General features: G+C 43.0%; 1 protein-coding gene across 1 annotated transcript in view; it reads left to right on the plus strand.

Moving 5' to 3' along the window:
• The first annotated feature begins 444 nt into the window (after nt 1–444).
• XPA (XPA, DNA damage recognition and repair factor) overlaps nt 445–20176 on the plus strand; it is a 141474-nt gene continuing 121742 nt past the window's right edge. Inside the window, exons 1-2 of the mRNA XM_042243220.2 lie at nt 445–818; nt 1808–1862. Of these exons, the coding sequence (XP_042099154.1) occupies nt 717–818; nt 1808–1862 (157 nt within the window). The 5' untranslated portion in view covers nt 445–716. The remainder of the gene's footprint in view (nt 819–1807; nt 1863–20176) is intronic.

Raw genomic sequence — 20176 nt, forward strand, 5'->3', positions numbered from 1 at the left:
AGGTCATCCAGCAAGCCAGTGGCAGACAAAATTTGATCCCGGGCCTTGATAGGCAGTGTGTGGGCCAAGCAGGAGAGGCTAGCATATAGAATTTTAGTGTGAGCTCCTGGAGTAGGTGATAGAAGTAATTAGTGGCCATCAATCACCATGTACCCAGCGTGTGCTTGGCACTGCTCTAGGCCTCGCCTGCACTGTCTCTTAGCCTCACTACCACAAGGAGAAGTAGTGATTTCGCTCCTAGTGCAGAGGCGCCTGAGGACCAGAAGCGAAGTGACTTATACGAGATCACACACTGTGGCAGGTAGCAGGGCCGGGCTGGGAACCCAGGTCTTCCTTATTCCCAGTAATGATCGCGGCGGTTCTTTCCCGAGGAGCAACGCAGAGTCTCCAGTGGGAACACCTGGAGGCGCCCCCGGGACCCCCGCCCATCCCTCGCCCCCGCGCGCATGCCTGGCCGCTGAGGCGTGAGAGCGGACGCCCCGGGCCCTCGCTCCTGCGGTCCTTGCACAACCTGCCCGGATAAGTGCTGCGTCTCTGGGCAATTATCGCCCTCCTGCCGCCGCCAGGACTGGCCCGGCAGAAGGCCAAAGGCGAAGGGACTCGCAGCCACCCAAGGAGAGCGGTACCCAGCGGTAGGGCCAGCCACCAGCTCTGCGCGCCGCGCGATTGCACAACATCGTCCGGCCGCGGGGACCCGAAGGCGGGGAGGCGCGGTGATGTCACGTGGAGCAGCCCCGAAGCCAAGGCTCTCGCCCCTCGCCTCCCTTTCCCCACCACCTCAGGTAGCAAGCCGTGTGGGGCGATGTGTACACTGCCAGGTAACCTCCTGAAAGGCATTTTTTCCTTCTTTTATCTTCGTTTCCTCCCTTTTCCTTATCATCCCTGTCATTCCCCCTCTTCCTCCTGCCTTCCTCTTACTTATTTTCCTTTCCCCCTTCTTTCCGCCCTCCTTCCCTGCTCCCTTCTCCTTCCCTCCCTCTCTCCCTTCCTTTCCTTCTTCCCTGCTTCTACTTGCTCCCCTTTTCATTCCTTCACTTTTGAAAAATAATTTTAAATCTCTACCTATGTTAAAAGCACATAATATAAATTTACCATCATAACCATGTTTAAGTGTATAGTCAGTAGTGTTAAGGACTTTCACGTTGTGCAACCAATCTCCAGAACGATTTCATCTTGCAAAACTGAAACTCTAGATGCGTTGAATAACATCTCCCCATTCCCCCATCCCCCAGCTCCTGGTCATCACATTCTTCTTCCTTTTTCATTTCTTCCTTTTGTCTTTGTGTGCCCTTCTTTCTTTTCCCTTATCTCTCTTTTTCCTTCCCCCTCCTTTTTCCATCATTTCTCTCTTTCTTTCCTTAAAAACCTGGATGGCCCTGCTGCACCCTTGCCAGCCCTCTACATTCTCTGCCAGGGGCTGGGTGGAGAGCCCTGTCAGCGAGGCTGTTAGAGGGCTGGTGACTCATCATTCCTCCCCCGCGTGTCAGGGCCAGTGGGCGGCCCCTGGAAGCCTCACCTGGCTTTATGATGGTAAGCAAACATGTCCAGCAAGGAACTTTTGCCAGGAAGAGTTAATTAGGGAGAGGCCCTGACTCCAGGGTCAGGCTGGGAGCCCCTCTCTCCTCTGGGCCTTCCCCCAACCCTGGGGCTTCCCTTCTAGACAGTGCAAGCCAGCCATGCATGATGATGGTGATGGTGGTGATAAGTTGGACTGACAAAAAGTTTACAAAGCAATTCCATAGACATGATCTCATTCTTGTTCTCATAACAATCCTGGGAGGTAAGCCTTACTATTCCATTTTCACAGGTGAGGAAGCTGAGCCTCGGAAAGGTGAAGGGGTTTGCATATGGACAGGGAGCTGGTAAGTGACAGTATTGGTACTTAGTATCACAAAAACTGGAAAAAACAGGACAGGTCAGAGTTTAAAATATCTTTTAAAAAATTCATTGCTTCCTCTTCTGTGTTCATGGAGCACCTTGTGTAGACCTCTTGAGGACAGGCCCCACCTGATGGGTTTCTTCAACACCTGAGCAGTAAGGGCAGATCCTGAAGGAGTGAGTGGTGGAGGTATTTGATGGTATGCATAGCAAATGTGAAAGAGGTGATATCTAGACAACTAAGAGACTTTTAAAAGTGAAATAGAGTTGCCACCCAGCTGTCCCTGGGTTATCTGGAACTGTGGCTCTCCATCTAGGGAACATACTGAGAGAACAGAGGACTTCTAAGTGTGGATGGAGTTGCAATTTTCCCGCCTTTTCTGGGTGGAACCTCTGGATAGTTCACATTTTTTGAGTATGTTCCATTTTAATCTTTTTGTCGTTTGGTGTAAAAATAATTTTGTGTTATGGGTGGTTGTGGTAGATTATTAATGTTCACCAATATCCACTTCTCCCCTGTGTCGTGCAATCTCCAGTCTTCTTGAAAGCATGGTCATGTGACTACTTTTGGCCAGTAAGTGTGATTGGAAGTGGTGTTCGTCACCTGTGGAATGGAACGTTGCGTTGCCGGTGCTTGACTCTTTAGTCCTCTCTTCTCCCGCTGCGTTGACTAAGGAGGTCACATTCCAGGACATTGGAACTTTATTGGCCTGGGTTCATGTCAACTGTTATGCATGCACAGAGCAAGTGAGAAATAAACCTTAGTGATATTAAGCTGCTCAGATTTGAGCATTTTTGTTACTATAGCTTGCTGCTGCTGCTGCTGCTAAGTCGCTTCAGTCGTGTCCTACTCTGTGCGACCCCATAGATGGCCTCCCACCAGGCTCCTCTGTCCCCGGGATTCTCCAGGCAAGAACACTGGAGTGGGTTGCCATGTCCTTCTCTAGTGCATGAAAGTGAAAAGTGAAAGTGAAGTCGCTCAGTTGTGTCCAACTCTTAGCAACCTCATGGACTGCAGCCTAGCAGGCTCCTCTGTCCATGGGATTTTCCAGGCAAGAGTACAAGAGTGGGGTGCCATTGCCTTCTATAGCTTAATCTAGCCTATTCTGACCAATACAGTCATCGATAGAACAATCAGTATAACACATTGAATGCTTAGTCAATTTTTTAAACATAACTTTCAACTTTTGAAACAAGATTTATTTATTTAAAAATAGATTTACAGCTGCATAATCTAATAGAAAATATAAGCTTGATTTCCATGTCTTCCTTATATATATTTTATCACATATATTTTAAAATGTTTTTAAGAGCTTCATTGAGATATATTGAAATATGATAAACTCCACGTATTTAAAGTATATATTTTGAGAAGTATTGACATATGTATGTACCTGTGAAACCGTTACTGCAGTCATGATTGTGAATATGTCCCTTTCCACAAAAGTTTTCTTGTGTCTTTCTCTGTCCTGTCTCTTCCCACCAAGCCCACCACTGAACTGCTTTTGTCACTATAGCTTAATTTGCATTTCTTAGAATTTTAAATGGTATCATATAGTATGTGCTCATTTTTTGTCTATCTCCTTATAACTTACTATAATCCTTTTGAGATTTTTCCAGGTTGTCAATAACTCATTCTTTTTATGTTGCTGAATACTATTCCATTGTATAGATAGACCACAATTTGTTTATACATCTTCTATTGATAGACTTTGGTTATTTCCAGTTTTGGGATATTTAGAGTAAAATTATTGTGAACATCTATGTACAAGTCTTTGTATGGGCATGTGCTTCCATTTTTCTTGAAATACCTAGGAAAGGAATGTCTGGATCATACGGTAGCTTGTGTATGTTGAACATTCTAAGAAACTGTCAGACTGTTTTCCAAAGTGAGTATAGCATACATTCCCACCAGTGGTATATGGAGAGTTCTGGTTCTTCCACATCCTTGCCAGCACTTAGTATGATTAGTTCTTTGGCCTTTTTGTTTGTTTGTCTCTTTTCTTTTGAACTTTTTATTTTGTATTGGGATATAGCTAATTAACAATGTTGTGATAGTTTCAGGTGAACAGCAAAGGGACTCAGCTATATATATATACACGTATTCATTCTCTGCAAACTTCCCTCCCATCCAGGCTGCCACATAAGTCCTTTGGTCTTTTTAACCTTAATCACTTTAATAGATGTGCAGTATAGTATTCATTGTCGGAGAAGGCAATGGCACCCCACTCCAGTACTCTTGCCTGGAGAATTCCAGGGACAGGGGAGCCTGGTGGGCTGCTGTCTATGGGGTCGCACAGAGTCGGACACGACTGAATCGACTTAGCAGCAGCAGCATAGTTCATTGTGGTTTTCAAACTTGGGATAAAATACACAAAAACATAAAATTAACCATTTTAAAGTGTGCAATCCAGTGGTATTTAGTATATTAATAAGATTATAAATCATTGTAGTTACAGAATATTTTCATTACCCCCAAAGGAAACTCCATATTCATTAAGTCACTCTCCAATCCCCTTTCCCCCAGCCGTAGGCAGCTACTAATCTGTTTATTGTCTCTGTAGATTTGTTTAGTCTGGATATTTCATGATGGAATATGAAATAAATGGTGGAAAAATGCAACACGTAGTCCTTTATGACTGGTTTCTCCCATTTAGCTTGTTTTTGAGGTTCATCATGTTGTAGCATGTATTAGAACTTGATTCCTTTCTGTGTCTGAATAATATTCCTTTGCATGTATATACTACATTTTGTTTATCCATTCATTAGTTGATGGATATTTGGGATTTTTCTACTTTTGGGGTATTGTGAATAGTGGCTATGAGCATTTGTGTATAGCTTTTTAAAATTGTTAAATTTTATTGTGATAACGTTTAACATGAGATCTACCTTTTAACAATTTTTAAAAATTACTTATTTATTTTTGACTGTGCTGGGTTTGTTGCTGTGTGTGGGTTTTCTCTAGTTGCAGTGTGTGACCTTTAATAAATTTTTAAGTGTATAATACATTATTGTTGACTATAGATACTGAGTATAGGTTCACTTAACATGAATCTGCCTTTCTAACACATTTAAAAAAATATATATTTATCTAACTGTGCCAGGTCTCAGGTGTGGCCCGTGGGCTCAATAGTTGGGGCAGTGGAACTCTTAGCTGGAGCATGTGGGATCAAGTTCCCTGACCAGATGTTACAACCAGGCTCCCTAAATTGGGAGCTCACAGACTTAACCACTGGACCACCAGGGAAGTCCTCTAACAAATTTTTAAATGTATGATAAACACATTTATTGTTGACTAGAGGTACTGTGTATAGGTTTTTATTTGAAAATCTACTAGATAATATAGTAATTTTATGTTAAATTTTTTGAGGAACTACCAAACACTTTTCCGCAGTGGCTGTATCATTTTACATTCCTACCAGTGAGGCATCAGGGTTCTGCTTTCATCATATCCTCACAAACACTTGCCATTTTCCATTTTTTTTGGGTAATAGCCATTTTAGTGGGTATTAAGAGGCATCTCATTGTTTTGCCTTTATTTTTGAAAGACAGTTTCCCTGCGTAGAATTCTGGATTGCCTGTGTTTTCTTTCAGATGTTAAAAGATTTTGCTGTGCTGTCTTCTAGCTTGCACTGCTTTCGACAATTTTGCTGTCATCTTTGTCTTTTTTTCACTGTATATAATATGTATCATTATCAGAGTACTTTCAAGATTTTCTCTTTGTCTTGAACAATTGGATTATGATATGCCTTTATGTAGTTTTCGTGTTTGTTCTATTTGGAATTTATTTGGCCTCATGGGTCTGTATATTTAGTTTTCAGTACAAATGATTGGAAAGTTTTGGGCCATTGTTTTTAAAACAGATTTATTGAGATAGAATTTGTGTAACATATAATTAAGCCATTTAAAGTGTACAAATAAATGTATGTTATTATCTATGTGTTTGATGCATATCCATCACTACAAGCAGTTTCAGGGCATTTTCATTATCCCAAAGAGAAGCCCTATTTTTTAGCTGTCTGCTTCCAAACTCCCTGGCCCCCTCACAACTAATCTGGTTTTTATCCCTGTGGGTTTACTTATTTTAGATATTTCATATAAATGGAATCATATAATATGTAGTCCTTGGCCATTATTTCTTTAAATATTTTTTCCTGTCCCTTACTCTTTCTTTCTCCTTCAGGTACTCCCATTTGTTTTAAAATTATATTTCAGTATAATTAGTTTCTGTTGTAATCCTCTATAGTATTTTATCTTATGCACTTAAACACATCATTCTAAGATGTCTGTTGGCTCTGCTAGACTGCTAGAGAGGTCCTTGGCACACAAATGTTGAATAAAGTATTTTTATTCTAGATAGTATTATACATGAGTGTTTTAACTTTGGTTTCTCAAAGAAAGCTATTCCTCAGGATATTAATAGTTTCTGCAATAGAGGTATTCTTTACACAAATAAACTTGGAAACACTGGGTGAAACAATATTTGGTATATTTTTCTGTTGGATTTCTCAGAGCCTTTTATTTGATAAAATGCCATGGGTGTGTATGTGTCCTCGTCCTGAATTCCCCTCCCACCTCCCTCCCCATCCCATCCCTCTGGGTTGTCCCAATGCACTGGCTTTGAGTGCCCAGCTTCATGCATTGAACTTGCACTGGTCGTCTGTTTCACATATGGTAATGTACATGTTTCTATGCTATTCTCTCAAATCATCCCACCTCGCCTTCTCCCACAGAGTGGGACTGACCTTTTAAGGGGAAGGTTCTTTGGGCTCCATCTGGCCTATACTACTGTGTGTGTGAGATGACTTAGTTCTCCCACAGCTTTCTCCATTTGAACTGTTGTAAGCTTACAGGCCTATGATATTTCAATCTTCAGTTAATACCTTGGGATTAGGCCTGTCTCTCTCTTCTCATTAACTATTATAATTAAAATACCACTGCCTAGTTCCACTTCCCTCAAAAAGTGCACACATGGGCACTGCAGTGGTTAATTTTACATGTCAACCTGACTGGCCATAGGGCACCAGATATTTGGGCAAACATTATTCTGGTATTTCTGTGCTGGTGTTTTTGTAAGAGATAAACATTTAAATGGATAGACTAAGTAGAGCAGATTGCCCTTCCTAATGTGGATGGGCCTCATCCACTCAGTTGAAGGCTTACCTAGAATAAAAAGGCTGACCCTTTCCTGAGCAGGAGAGAATTCTTCCTACCTGACTGCCTTTGAACTGGAACATTGGCTTTTTTCCCCCCTGAATCTAAAGCCTGTCAGCCTTTAAACCAGAGCCACACCATCAGCTCTCTTGGTTCTTAAGTCTTTGGACTTGGACCAGAACTGAACCACTTGGCTCTGCTTCGTCTCCAGCTTGTGCCTCACCCTGTAGATCTCTGGAAAACCCTGCCTGATATAAGCACTGACATCATGTGGAGTAGTCAGGGATAGGCTATAATTTTTTTGTAAAAGTATGTCCCATGTAATAGCTGGGAGACATTATACTAAGAAGTCATTTATCTGAAATTCAAGTTTATCTGTGAGTCTTGGGTTTCATCTAGTAACCCTGCCTCCAGATGAAACTGCCCGCTGCAGCACTGCGCGACCCAGGAGCTAAGTGACAAACCATGGACGTGTGCTCCAAATCTCCACTGCATTGAACCACCAGGGAGAAAAGTTGACCCTGAGGCTCTGGTTTCAGGGCAGGTGGCCCCTCCCCAGGAGTCTTCACAAAGAACTCCAGTGCTGGCCGCTTAAGAGAATAGTCCCCCAGGGGCTTGCTTTGTGGTTTCTGCCCCACTTGCTGGCACTGAAGAGAATTGTTGCCCACTGTGTCAAATATGCTTTCCCCTAGGAGACCCTCAAGACTAATCCCGAGATGCTTGGAACACTGTTTAACCTCAGTCATCTTCAGAAACCCAGGCTCCTCATGGTGATGGGACTCTAATCCCCATGGTACTCTGAACAGTCTAATCTGACTCAATTTCCCACCCCTTCTGGTATTCCCAGACCCTTCCTCTGTGGGTTTGGGAACTCATGGAGTCAGTTACACTCTCCAATATCCTCAACTTCTTTTTTGACTGTTCACTTCTGTTTCTGTATCAAATGAAACTGAGAATCTACTTATGATTGTTTTCTCAACCCTTTCAAGTGGAGGGCGTTTTTCCTCTTAGATACTGGGTACTGAAGAAGAAGGAGAAGGCAATGGCACCCCACTCCAGTACTCTTGCCTGGAAAATCCCATGGATGGAAGAGCCTGGTAGGTTGCAGTCCATGGGGTTGCTTAGAGTCAGACATGACTGAGTGACTTCACTTTCACGTATTGGAGAAGAAAATGGCAACCCACTACAGTGTTCTTGCCTGGAGAATCCCAGGGATGGGGAGCCTGGTGGGCTGCTGTTTATGGGGTCGCACAGAGTTGGACACGACTGAAGTGACTTAGCAGCAGCAGAGGGCCCAGAGGTGAAGTAGGTGGGGTAGGTGAGGTAAGTGTGGTAGACTAGGTAGGGCCACCTTGATTTATGTTGTTGATTCTAAATCCAATTCTTCTCCCTTTTCCTGTAAAACTCCACTCCCTTGAAGTTCACATGAACCCACTCTTTATCCCCATTCACTAGTGTCTTTAGCAATGGCATGCTGTCTTCCTATCCTTTTTCCTGACATCATTCCTGGTGACTTCCACATCCATGTGGATGAGCCATCTAACATGTTGGCTTCTTGGTTTCATGCCCTTCTTTGATCTTTTTTCCTTTGATCTGTCCCACCCTAGTCACTCATTGCTTTGTCACACTTATGACTATATCATCACCCGGAACCTAGACATCCTGCTCTCTGACCACCACCTCCTCTCATCCCAGCTCCCAGAGGGCAATGTTTCTCCACTGTCTCATCAAGACTTCTAATGCACTCCCCCTCCCACTTTTTCACCTCTGTCATTTCCCTTAAGTTCTCTGTCTTCCTTAACCAGCAAGTATTTCTGCATTTGTTGCCATAACTAATCTTTTCAGTTCAGTTCAGTTGCTCAGTCATGTCCGACTCTTTGTGATCCCATGAACCGTAGCACGCCAGGCCTCCCTGTCCATCACCAACTCCCGGAGTTCACCCAAACTCATGTCCATTGAGTTGGTGATGCTATCTAACCATCTCATCCTCTGTTGTTCCCTTCTCCTCCTGCCTTCAACCTTTCCCAGCATCAGGGTCTTTTCCAATGAGTCAGCTCTTCACATCAGGTGGCCAAAATATTGGAGTTTCAGCTTCAGCATCAGTCCTTCCAATGAACACCCAGGACTGATTTCCTTTAGGATGGACTGGTTGGATCTCCTTGCAGTCCAAGGGACTCTCAAAAGTCTTCTCTAACACCACAGTTCAAAAGCATCAATTCTTCTGCGCTCAGCTTCCTTTATAGTCCAACTCTCACATCCATATATGACTACTCGAAAAACCATAGCCTTGACTAGATGGACCTTTGTTGACAAATTCTTTTCAAACACTCCTAATTCTCTTATCACACTTCTCTTCATTCTTATTTGCTCTCCTTAAAGCCTACCTCTCTTCCATGTAGATGCTGGAACTCAAGCATAAGAGAAAACACACACCCAAGCCAACTGGCCTCACTTTAAATTCATGACAACAAATCTCATATGATCATTCAATCCTGTTCAGCAATCCTACTACCCTTCTCTAGGTGTTGACTTCCCATCCCCAAAGACAGTTTTTTCACATCTTGACCTCCTTCTTGGTAGGAGCCGTCCATTCCACACCCCTCTTCCATCTTTGTCTGATCACCTCATCTATCTCATTGATAAAATAAGAAGCAGGTACAAAGGAACACCCTTATCCTTCCACCACACCTCTTAATCCATCTGAATTTGTGTTTCCTTTCCCTCCTGCCTTCATATTGCTATAGTTGAAGTTTCCTTGTACTTGTGAGCTGAATCCTCTGGCCTCTAGTTTTTTCAGTTCTCCCATCTCTGCTGCATCCCCAGTTTCTTTCTCTCCACTCAGCACTTCCAACAAAATTCATACCTGTTCCATCATTTCCACTCTCTGCAGAGCTCTTCCTTTACCCTGTCTTCCATCAGCTGATGGCCTGTTTCCCTGCTGTCTTCACAGCAGCCGTCCCCACAGACTTGTCTCCTGTCCCTTCTTCCTCACTTCTGTTTTCTGCTCAGCCCTGTGTAGTGGGCTTATCTTCTCTCCAGTCTGCTGTTTTTGATGAGGTCACCAATAACCTCCAGTGGGCACTTCTCTGTCTTCACTTGATCTCTCAACAGCACTTGGTGCAGTAGGCCACTACTTTCTTGAACTACTTTCTTTACTTGGTTACTGGAATATTGGGCTTTCCTGGTGGCTCAGATGGTAAAGAATCTGCCTGCAATGCAGGAGACCTGGGTTCAATTCCTGGGTCAGGAAGATCCCCTGGAGAAGGCAATGGCAACCCACTCCAGCACTCTTGCCTGCAAAATCCCATGGACAGAGGAGCCTGATAGGCTATAGTCCATGGGGTCGCAAAGAGTCGAACACGACTGAATGACTTCACTGGAATATTGTATGCTTTTGGGAGCCCCTCTGTGGTCTGCTTAGCTGGTGATCTCATCTGCTGCTTGACTTCCGAGTGTCAGAGTGCTCAGAGTTTTGGCCATAGTCCTCTTCTCTAGCTACTACTTCTCCGTTGGTGATCTCCTCTGGCCCAGACTTTGAAAACACTCTGTGCAGCCATGTCTCCCCAAACTCTATCTCCAGCTCTGTCTGCCTCTTGGAACGTGACTCAGAAGCATCCAGCCTCATATTGAGTACCTCCACTTGGATGTTTAATAGGTGTCTCTATCCTGACTTGTCCCAAATCAAACTCTTGGCTTGATACTCTGACGTGTATCTGTATGACCAAAACTGAGTCATTGAATAATGGTCCCACTGGGAACCAAAAATCATTGATGTGACCTGAAAGGGGTAAATGAGTGAATGAACACACACAGAAACAACTCAAGGTTTTCAGTCTCAGCCAGACTCTTAGTGCCACTTGTTAATCTTTGTACCCACTCCCCCCCAACTTCTTTCAACTTTTACTCATATCCCATTTTTAGTTTCCCATCTTCTTTGTGTGGTCTACTTCATGGAGAAATTGAGATCGTCGAGTCTTGAGATCGTTGCTGTCTTCCTAAGTTCCTGTTTTCACATCCAGCACTGCTCCCTTTATCTCATTCTCAGAGTATCTTTCCTTCGTTTCAAGCTAATGTGTCCACCTATGTTCTGGACCTCTTCGTTTCTAACTCTCTCTACGACCTTGTTCCAACAATTATCTCCTTTCTCTCCTGTATCCGCCTTTCAGCTGGTTTACGAATCTTACCAAATTTCTTCAAAGAGTGGCCTAAAATCACTATTTCTACTTCTTCACTGCTTATTCACTCCTCGACCCACTGTACCCTGTCTACTGCCCCTGCTCTAAGTTTCCCTAAGGATACCAAGAGCCCCAGTAGCCAAACCCATTAGAAACTTTTCAGTTCTTATCTGATTCAACCTGTTCACTGCACTGGACAGTTGAGGAGCCTCTCCTTTTGGTACTATTCCTTTGGCACATACAACACTGAATTTTCCTGCTTCTACTCTAACTTGTCTGCTTTGTGGGCTCCTCCTCCGTCCTTTCCTTAAATTTTTTGTTCTTTAGGATCAGTTCTTGTCTTGTAGCTCTCGTCACTCTACAGACTTTCTTTGGGCAATCTCACTCACTCCTGTAGTTTTAGCTACTGTCCATATGCTGAGGAGGCACTGGAGTACATTAGTAATCCTATGAGGGCAGTTGTGGCATCATTTCCATTTCAAAGATGATACAGTTGAGGCTTAGAGAAGGGAAGAAGGAAGGTAGGAGGTTAGAAGCAGAGCCGGATCACAGGTTCTTTCCCCTACACCAGTTGTCTCCCTAGACAGGACATTCCTGGCTTTTCGAAGCACTATAAGCAGAGGGCAGCCAGGGGCTTAGTCGTGCACACAGAGTGAGACTCCCAGGGGTCCTTCTAGCGCAGTCCTGACCAATCTTCCTGCGTGCTTGGTCTCCAAGCCCCTAGTTCCACTGCTACCCTGACAGCACCTCTGCAAGACAGCAGCCCCTGACCTGCGCTGGTTTTTGGCTCTTCCTTTGTTCTGATCTTGGAAATACCCTTACTTTCCCGTGACACTTCCTATACATTTCAAATGACTAAAGCAAACACTACCTGGCATTCCTGGATGTTTTGTAGCAGGGAGCTTTGAGAATACTTAGTCTCCATCTTCGCCAGTAGCCCCTCTTCCCAGGCTTAGTCTTCATCTCCTCTACCACTCCTGCTCCATCTTGGTGTACTTTCTCCACAGTGAAGGGCAGTTGTGCAGAGAAACCTAAAGGGTTGCCTCTCTTGACCCTAAGGTTGCTGCTGAAGCCATTATGGAAAAATTCAGTCTTGAGGCTGAGGAATTTATAGTTGGGGCTTTCTGAACCTGGGAGGGTGCTGGGCAATATCCTGGGAGAGAGTGTGGGCAGGCCCTGGGAGGAGGGCCTCACCCCGGCTGGGTCCTCTCTCTAAGACTGTTCCAGGCCTTCGGCTCTTTACTGGCTACACGCCCAAGCCCACTCCCGTTGGCCTGGCCTTAAGACCGTTGCCACCTGCCCCCAGTGACTCTCTAGCCTCACCTCCTGCTTCAACCGAACGTGTGGTCCGCCTGCTGTTACTGAGACACAGCCTACATTTCCTGCCTCCAGACTCTGCCTCTTGCTGTCTCCTCAGCCCAGATTACCCTTCCCTAATGTCTTGCCCCCAGGTCTTCTCTGTCCTCCAAGGGTCAGGTTCAGTATCATCACCCAGGAAGGTGAGGGCACTCTTTCTCTCCCTTGCTCCTCATAGCCCATCTCTGAGCCTTCCTGTGGCCCTGTTGACCCTTCTTAACTATGGCTGGAGTCTGCATCTATATGGTCCTGGGTGACCCTGAACTTGATGGGAGGTGTCCCTTGAGACTGCCCTCCATTTTCTCATCCAACACTGGGGCTCAGGGCTCAGAGGCAAAGCAGGGAACACAGCTTTGCTCTGAATGGAGGAAAACTTAAGGCTTTCGTGTTCTGGGTCCTGGGTGGAGACAAGATGAAGTGTCCTGAAAGACCCTTCAGCCACTGTCACTCCATGGTCCAGACCACACTGCTCTTTTAACCAGCAGCATCTTTGATAGCACCTCTGAATCGAGGAGCAAATGATTGGGAGGTCTGTTGATGGTGGAAGAAGTCTCAATAGAAATTTTAAGTATGCAGAATTTTTGCTTTATATGCTGACTTTACCCGCCAACTCCCATATTAGCTCCAGCACCTGGTGTGGGACTTGGAAATAAATGGTTCTTGCATAAATGAATGAATCCTCAAACCCTGGAATTAAGAGGAACTATAAGGATCTTCATATCCACATTTTATGGAGAAATAAATAATAGTAATAGCCTTTTATTGAGAGCTGGTTCAGTGGTAGGATCCACGCTGAGTCCTTCACATATATTGATTTTATCCTTTCAGGAGTAATGTGAGCTGAAAGTTATCATCCCTACATTTTTTTTTAAAGGTTAAAATTTTTTTTTTTTTTTTTTTTTTGGTACAACAAGCTAGCATTGTTTTGTCAGGTAGACGTCTTGGATAATCCATTCAACAAAGATCACTTAGTTCTACTTAATGATGCCCATATCCTTCGTGGGCTGATGGAAATACTGGTGGCCCATAGTTAGGCAGTATTTCCTGATCAGTCAGTGTCAGTTTGAGCAGATGCAGTAAGAGTTAGAACTCTGGTTGATTTTTATGGGTGGCTCCAGTAGAACTACTGATGACCTATATAACTTTCAGGGGTGCAATAAGGTACATTTGCACAGCTGGTGACTTGCAGAACCAGTTGTGTCCAGAGGCCACTGGCAGACCCTAGGCTATACTGCTTCTCTTTGCATGTGCAAAGACAGAAACTTGGCTTGTCCTCCCAGCCCCTAGAGCTACTTTATCCAAGGCGCCTTCTTTCCTAGTCTTTCCAAGAGCCCTGCCTGCAAGGACATTATGAAGAGGAAAAAAGAATTTGAAGTGCATTCTAAGAAGCCCCTCTGTTCTCTTGCTGTGGAGGGCAGGAGCGTGCACTCAAAGACTCAGCCAGGGAGAAAGACTTGATCTCCTGGGCAGGATCACTTCCCATGGCGACGCCTTCTTGAGTCGAAGCTCTGGTATGAAGTAAGACTCGTTTAAAGCAGTTAAAAGCAGCAATCCCCATTGTGTCGAGTGGTGACAGTATAATCCTCCTTAATGATTTCGTTCCCTCTCCAAACTCCCCTCCATTATGCATCCTTAAAATGTGACTTCAGATGCCTCTGTAGGTTTCTGTAAGTGCAAGGGGATTTGGTGAGAAGGGACGAGGAAAGACCATCTCTGTTACACTCAAACCACTCAGAGGTGCACCACAGGAAACCCTTTCCCCCACTTTTTTTTTTGGCAAAGAGCTATGTGTGTTAAAGTTTTCTTTTAAATGAAAACTTTATATTATAAATATATATATATATAAACTATATATATATTAGTATGGAATATATTATACCTCCATATCCCTATCACCTAGCTTTAAAATATCAATATATGGCCAATCTTGCTTCATTTATATCCTATCCACTCTTACCTGCCCCATGCCCCCACTGGATTGTTTTGAAAAAAAAAAGAAAAAATCCCAAATATGTTGGAATACATGTATTTATCTCTAAAACATAAAAGGTCTTTTAAAAATTATTTATAAAACCCAACACACTTAAAAGTTAAAAATGACTTAATATCAAATATCCAGTCAGTTATCATATACATATATAAAATGTATATATTTCAAATGTATAAATGTTCATAGGGCTTCCTGGGTGGCTCAGTGGTAAGGAATCCGCCTGCCAATGCAGGAGCCACAGGCTGGATCCCAGGTCTGGAAGGATTCCATACGCCACGGGGCAACGAAGCCTGTGCGCCACAACCACTGAGCCTGAGCTCTAGAGCCGGTGAGGTGCAACTACTGCGCCCACGTGCCGCAACCACTGAGCCCAGGCACTGCAACTACTGAGCCCACACGCCGCAACCACTGCGCCCACGTGCCGCGACTACTGTGCCCATGCGCTGTGACTACTGAAGCCGCGCATCCTGGAGCCTGCACTCTGCAGCAGGATAAGCCACCCCAATGAGAAGCCTGTGCACTGCAACTAGACAAAAGCCCCTTCAGCAACAAACACCCAGCATAGCCAAAATAATAAATGAATATGTTGAAATAAATAGATATCAGAATCCAGAGATAGTCTGCACATTGAATTTGGTTGATATATCTCTTGAGTTTCTTCCAATAAATAGGGTCCCTTTCTTTCTCTATTTAAAAAAATATATATTTTGAAATTTAGTTGTTTGTCCTGTAGAACTTTCCATGTTTTGGATTTTGTGGATTGCATTCTGAGGGGATCATGTATTGTGTTCCTCTGGTCCCTAGGATGAAATCTAGACGTGTTATCAGGCTCAGGTTTGATTTGGGGACAGGTTTAAAGTTTGTGCCATACACTTCTCGATGCCTCACATCAGGAGGCACATAATGTTTGGTTTTCTCTCTTCTTGGCTTATTAAGAAGATATTGATCAGCAGACTGAGGTATTTTTAGCCTAATCTGTTATAATGTTCCTCGTTGGGGTTTTGCCTTATGATTTTAGTAGTCACTGATGATTGCTGTTATTTAATCAGGGATTTCAAAATGGTGATATTCTAATTCTGATATTCACTATTTAATAGCCATAATTATTTCATAAAGAAGAGCTTGATCTCATCAACTATTTGGTTATACTGAAGTACAATCCATAAAGGAAAGGCAAGATAAATGTTTGATTCTTTACCGTTACCTATTTCTGGAATTATGAGTTTATTCTTAAGCATCCTCCAAAGGTGATGTGCTACTTAGGTACTATTGTGTTTTAATTACCCTAAAACTTAGTGGCTTAAAACAACAACCATTCAGTTATGTCTCATTATTTTGGTCCAGGATTAGCTGATCGACTTGTCAGCTCCATATGGTACTGAAGTCACTTGGAGACAGATTCAGCTCTTGGATGGGCTGGTCTGAAGGATGTGTGACGCCTTACTGGGAATGACTAAAAGGCTGAGCTTTGCTGGAATTATCAACCAGGATACCTAAAAGTGACTTCACTAAGATGGCAGTCATGCGGCTCCTTACATGGTGGCCTGTGACTTTCAGAGAGTGTTCCCAACAGAAGATTGAGAGTTTTTCCTAACCTCGTTTCAGAGGCACTTTTCTTAACCGAGTTTCAGAAGCTTCACTTCTGCCATATTCTGTAGTTACAAGTGAATAAGTACCAGGACCAGTCCAGGTCAAGAAGAGGGTACTGTACAAGCACATGAGTACCATGAGACAGTTCATGAGACCCTCTTACAAATACAGGGGGTCCAGTGTCAGACACCCCTCCTCCCCCACCTAATGTCTTTGAATGCACTTGACTCCTCCCCAGGGAGTCTAGCCATCCTCTTGATTTTGGCTAGGAGCTGGCTGCAAGAGACGCAGCCTTGCTCCAGGTGTCCTTAGTCTCCCTCAAGGTCAGCAGAATATGGACAGCCTCATCATGAACAGAGTCGGTAGTAAGTTACCAAGCTCCTGAAATATTAGTATGCCCATTGCCACCACTGCTAGTATCGTGTAGGCTCTGGCTTTAGATGAACACTTTTATCAGTAACATCTTAGGAAAACTTGGCCCTGAATGCTTGAGGACTTGAGAAGGGGTCTGTTCTGAGAGCTTGGCCTTCCCTTGATAATGAAGAAGCCGTCAAGCAGGACCTACAAGGATTGTTTTTTCTTTGTATATATTTTATTGGAGTATGTATATATGTGCTTAGTCTCTCAGCTGTGTATAGTTGACTTACAATGTTACAGGTGCACAGCAAAGTGATTCAGTTATGCATATACACATATATTGTTTCTGAAATTATTTTCCATTATAGGCTATTACAAGATATTGACTATAGTTCCCTGTGCTAGACAGCAAACCTTTGTTGCTTGTTGCATATCTATTTTTTTACATTAGAAATTAGCATTCTATTCATACTGAGTCAAACAAGTGAAAGCAAAATGTCATGAATGTTTTAGCTGGGCAAAAATTCATAAGTTTTCTAAAATCACAGTTTTGTGAGCAGGACTAAGAGTGCTGGGGCCATGTCTCCAGAGAGATCGCTTTTAATGGTGTAAAATATTTTATCCCATGGATGCAACATGCTTTACCAAACGGTTTCTCATTGTTGTAGTTGTTTGCACTTTCTGATGATTTATGAGTAATACTATATGTTTTTGTGTACAAAACCTTATTATTCTATTAAATTCTTCCCTTAAGATAGATTTCCAAGAATAGAATTATTTTTGGCTCTTGACGTATTTTACCGATTTGCTTTTCAAAGAAGTGAACAGTTTATATTCTGACAGCAGTGTGTGTGCCTATTGGCTCTTCTATAACCTCAACTGCACGGAGAATTATTTTAAAATGTTTTTTGTTAATTTAGTAAGTGTAAAACTAAAGTTAAGTTTTCTTTGAATATTTTCTTTTAGTATTCTGTTCTAAATTGTCTGTTTTCCCTCTTTTGTCAGTATTATAAAGGATTAATTTGTTTAATTTATATCAATTTGGTATTAGTCACTTAAGTGAAATTTAGATTATTTTTTATTAGTGCCTCCAGTACAGTGTTCTCTAAAACATTAAAAAAGATCAAAACATTTAACTTCTACCCTTTTCAGAGATGAGCAGCAACAACATATTTCTTGTGTTATGTACCTACAGGAAATTCCTAAGTAGGATCAATACCTAATTATATTTAAAATAACCAGAGAAAATGCAAAAAAAAAAAACAAACCCCAAAAACTCCAGAACATTTAGCAGTAACTCCTTAAATGTGTAGAACAACCCAGAGGTTGTAAATAGCTTTCACATTTATTATCTCATTTGTTTTTTATATTCAGTCCTGGAGGTAGACTGGGAGGAATTCACAGATGAGAACATTGAGACTCAGAAGTTAAGTGCATGGTGACCCAACTAGTTAATGGCAGATCTGAATAGAATCCAGGCTTTCTGACTTCAAATGAATTTGTTCCTTCATTTGTTTAAAAAGTCATTAGTCATCAATTCAGTTCAGTTCGGTTGCTCAGTCGTGTCCAACTCTTTGCGACCCCATGAATCGCAGCACGCCAGGCCTCCCTGTCCATCACCAACTCCTGGAGTTCACTCAAACTCATGTCCATCAAGTCAGTGATGCCACCCAGCCATCTCATCCTCTGTTGCTCCCTTCTCCTCCTGCCCCCAATCCTTCCCCAGCATCAGAGTCTTTTCCAATGGGTCAACTCTTCACGTGAGGTGGCCAAAGTATTGGAGTTTTAGCTTTAGCATCAGTCCTTCCAATGAACACCCAGGACTGATCTCCTTTAGAATAGACTGGTTGGATCTCCTTGCAGTCCATTAGTCATAACTTACCATATTTCAGGAAATAAGCTAGGAGCTGGGGATGCAGCCATAAACAAGAACTCACTCTCTTGGAATATATAGTCTACTAGGAGAGACGAGCAATTGTCATAAATTAGGAAGCACGGGAAACCTAAACTACCCAGAGAATGGACACTCAGCCCAACCTGGAGGGACAGGAATTAAGGTAGACTTCCTAGAGGAGGTCACGGTTAAAGTAAACCCTGAATAATGAGCTACCCAGGATATGAGGGGTGGGGCAGGTTTGATTTAAAGGCCAAGGGAAGTAATGGATTTATCCAGAGGTGATGAACCTTGATTGGATGTGGGTGGTAAGAGAAAAGGATTCATTGAGGATGATGCCCAGGTTTTTAAACTGAGCAACTTGGAGAATAGGGGTAGGAGTGCCACTCACTGAGAAGGGGGGATAGAGGAGAAAGAACTGGTCTGTGTGTATGTTGATCGTCAATCTCCCCAAATCCTCAGGTATTAATAAGAGCCTTTCCTTTTCTTAGAGGAATCTGTATTCCAATGAGAGAAGCCAAAACATAGAAAATATTTCTGACATAAAGTGAGAGGTGCTGAGTGGTAGAGATCTGTGTGAGGTTTGGGGACTACAGAGGAGGCCAGGGCTGTGGGGCAGGAGAAATCATTCAAGGAGGTTTCCCAGAGGCGGTGATACAAATGTGGAGAAGGCAGGAGGCTTCCATTTAGAAGAGAGGTGAGTGAACTAGTGAATTTGGAGGTAGCCGTCTGGCAGCTTCTGTTTGATGAGGTGTAGGTTATGAGTGGGAGTTCTCTTGGAGCTGGAGAGGTTGGCACAGGACTGAGAGGTATGGACTTCATCTCATTGATGATGGGCTAGGATTTAAAAAATCCTTCTTCTACCACTAGAATATAGCTATATCTATTAGAATGTGAGTTACACAGGGGCAGATTGTTCAATAGTGTCTGGCACATAGTAGGTACTCAGGAACTCTTTGTTGAATGAATGCGTGGTTGGAGATATTGAAATATTTGCCTCATCTTCCATACTGGTGGAAATTTCCCAACACCGTCTATTTCTTTTGACTATATACATTTCAAAATAAGGATTAATATAAAATGTATATACCAAGTTGAAAGCAGATTTTATTCATATATATTTTTAATTTATTTAAAAATAAAGCACAAAAGAGTCAGACACTGCTTACTGACTGAACAACAACAAGACTATATTATATCCTGAAAGCAGCAGTTTAAAAGCTAGGTAGGTTTAGTAAGTATTTTCAAGTGTCATTGTTGGAAACATGAATAATACTTAACAACCAGTCAAAAGTTATCAAATATTTTCTTTGTACAGGTGAGAAACTGGGGCCCAGAGAGGGAAAGGGACTTGTCCAAGATCACACAGCAAGTTAGAAGCAAGCCAAGAATAGTATCTAGATGTTTGACTGTTAGTCCAGCACTTTATTATTCCATGCTATGGTGGCTGGTGTTTTTCTCTGTCCAGAACCTACTTCCTTCACTTCAGGAAACAGATTTCATCCCTCTATCCGCAGGTGTAGGCATTGGCCCAGGCTAGGTCAGTCATGGTAAAGAGCATTTCACCTTCTCTGGCCTTAGTTGGTTCAAGGGATAAGGATGTGATCCAAGTTTGACCAATCAGAATCCTTCCCTGGGATTTATGATCGTGGATACGGGAAAGGAAAGGATCTTTTCCTTTCTGGTTGTGAAGTTTTGAGGATATGAACTCAAAACTAGAATGGATAAGCCTGTGTCATATCAAAAGAATGAAAACAGAAGGAAGACAGAATGGAGAGGTAG

The sequence above is a fragment of the Ovis aries genome, chromosome 2 (genome assembly GCF_016772045.2).
Source record: "Ovis aries strain OAR_USU_Benz2616 breed Rambouillet chromosome 2, ARS-UI_Ramb_v3.0, whole genome shotgun sequence".
Taxonomy (NCBI): domain Eukaryota; kingdom Metazoa; phylum Chordata; class Mammalia; order Artiodactyla; family Bovidae; genus Ovis; species Ovis aries.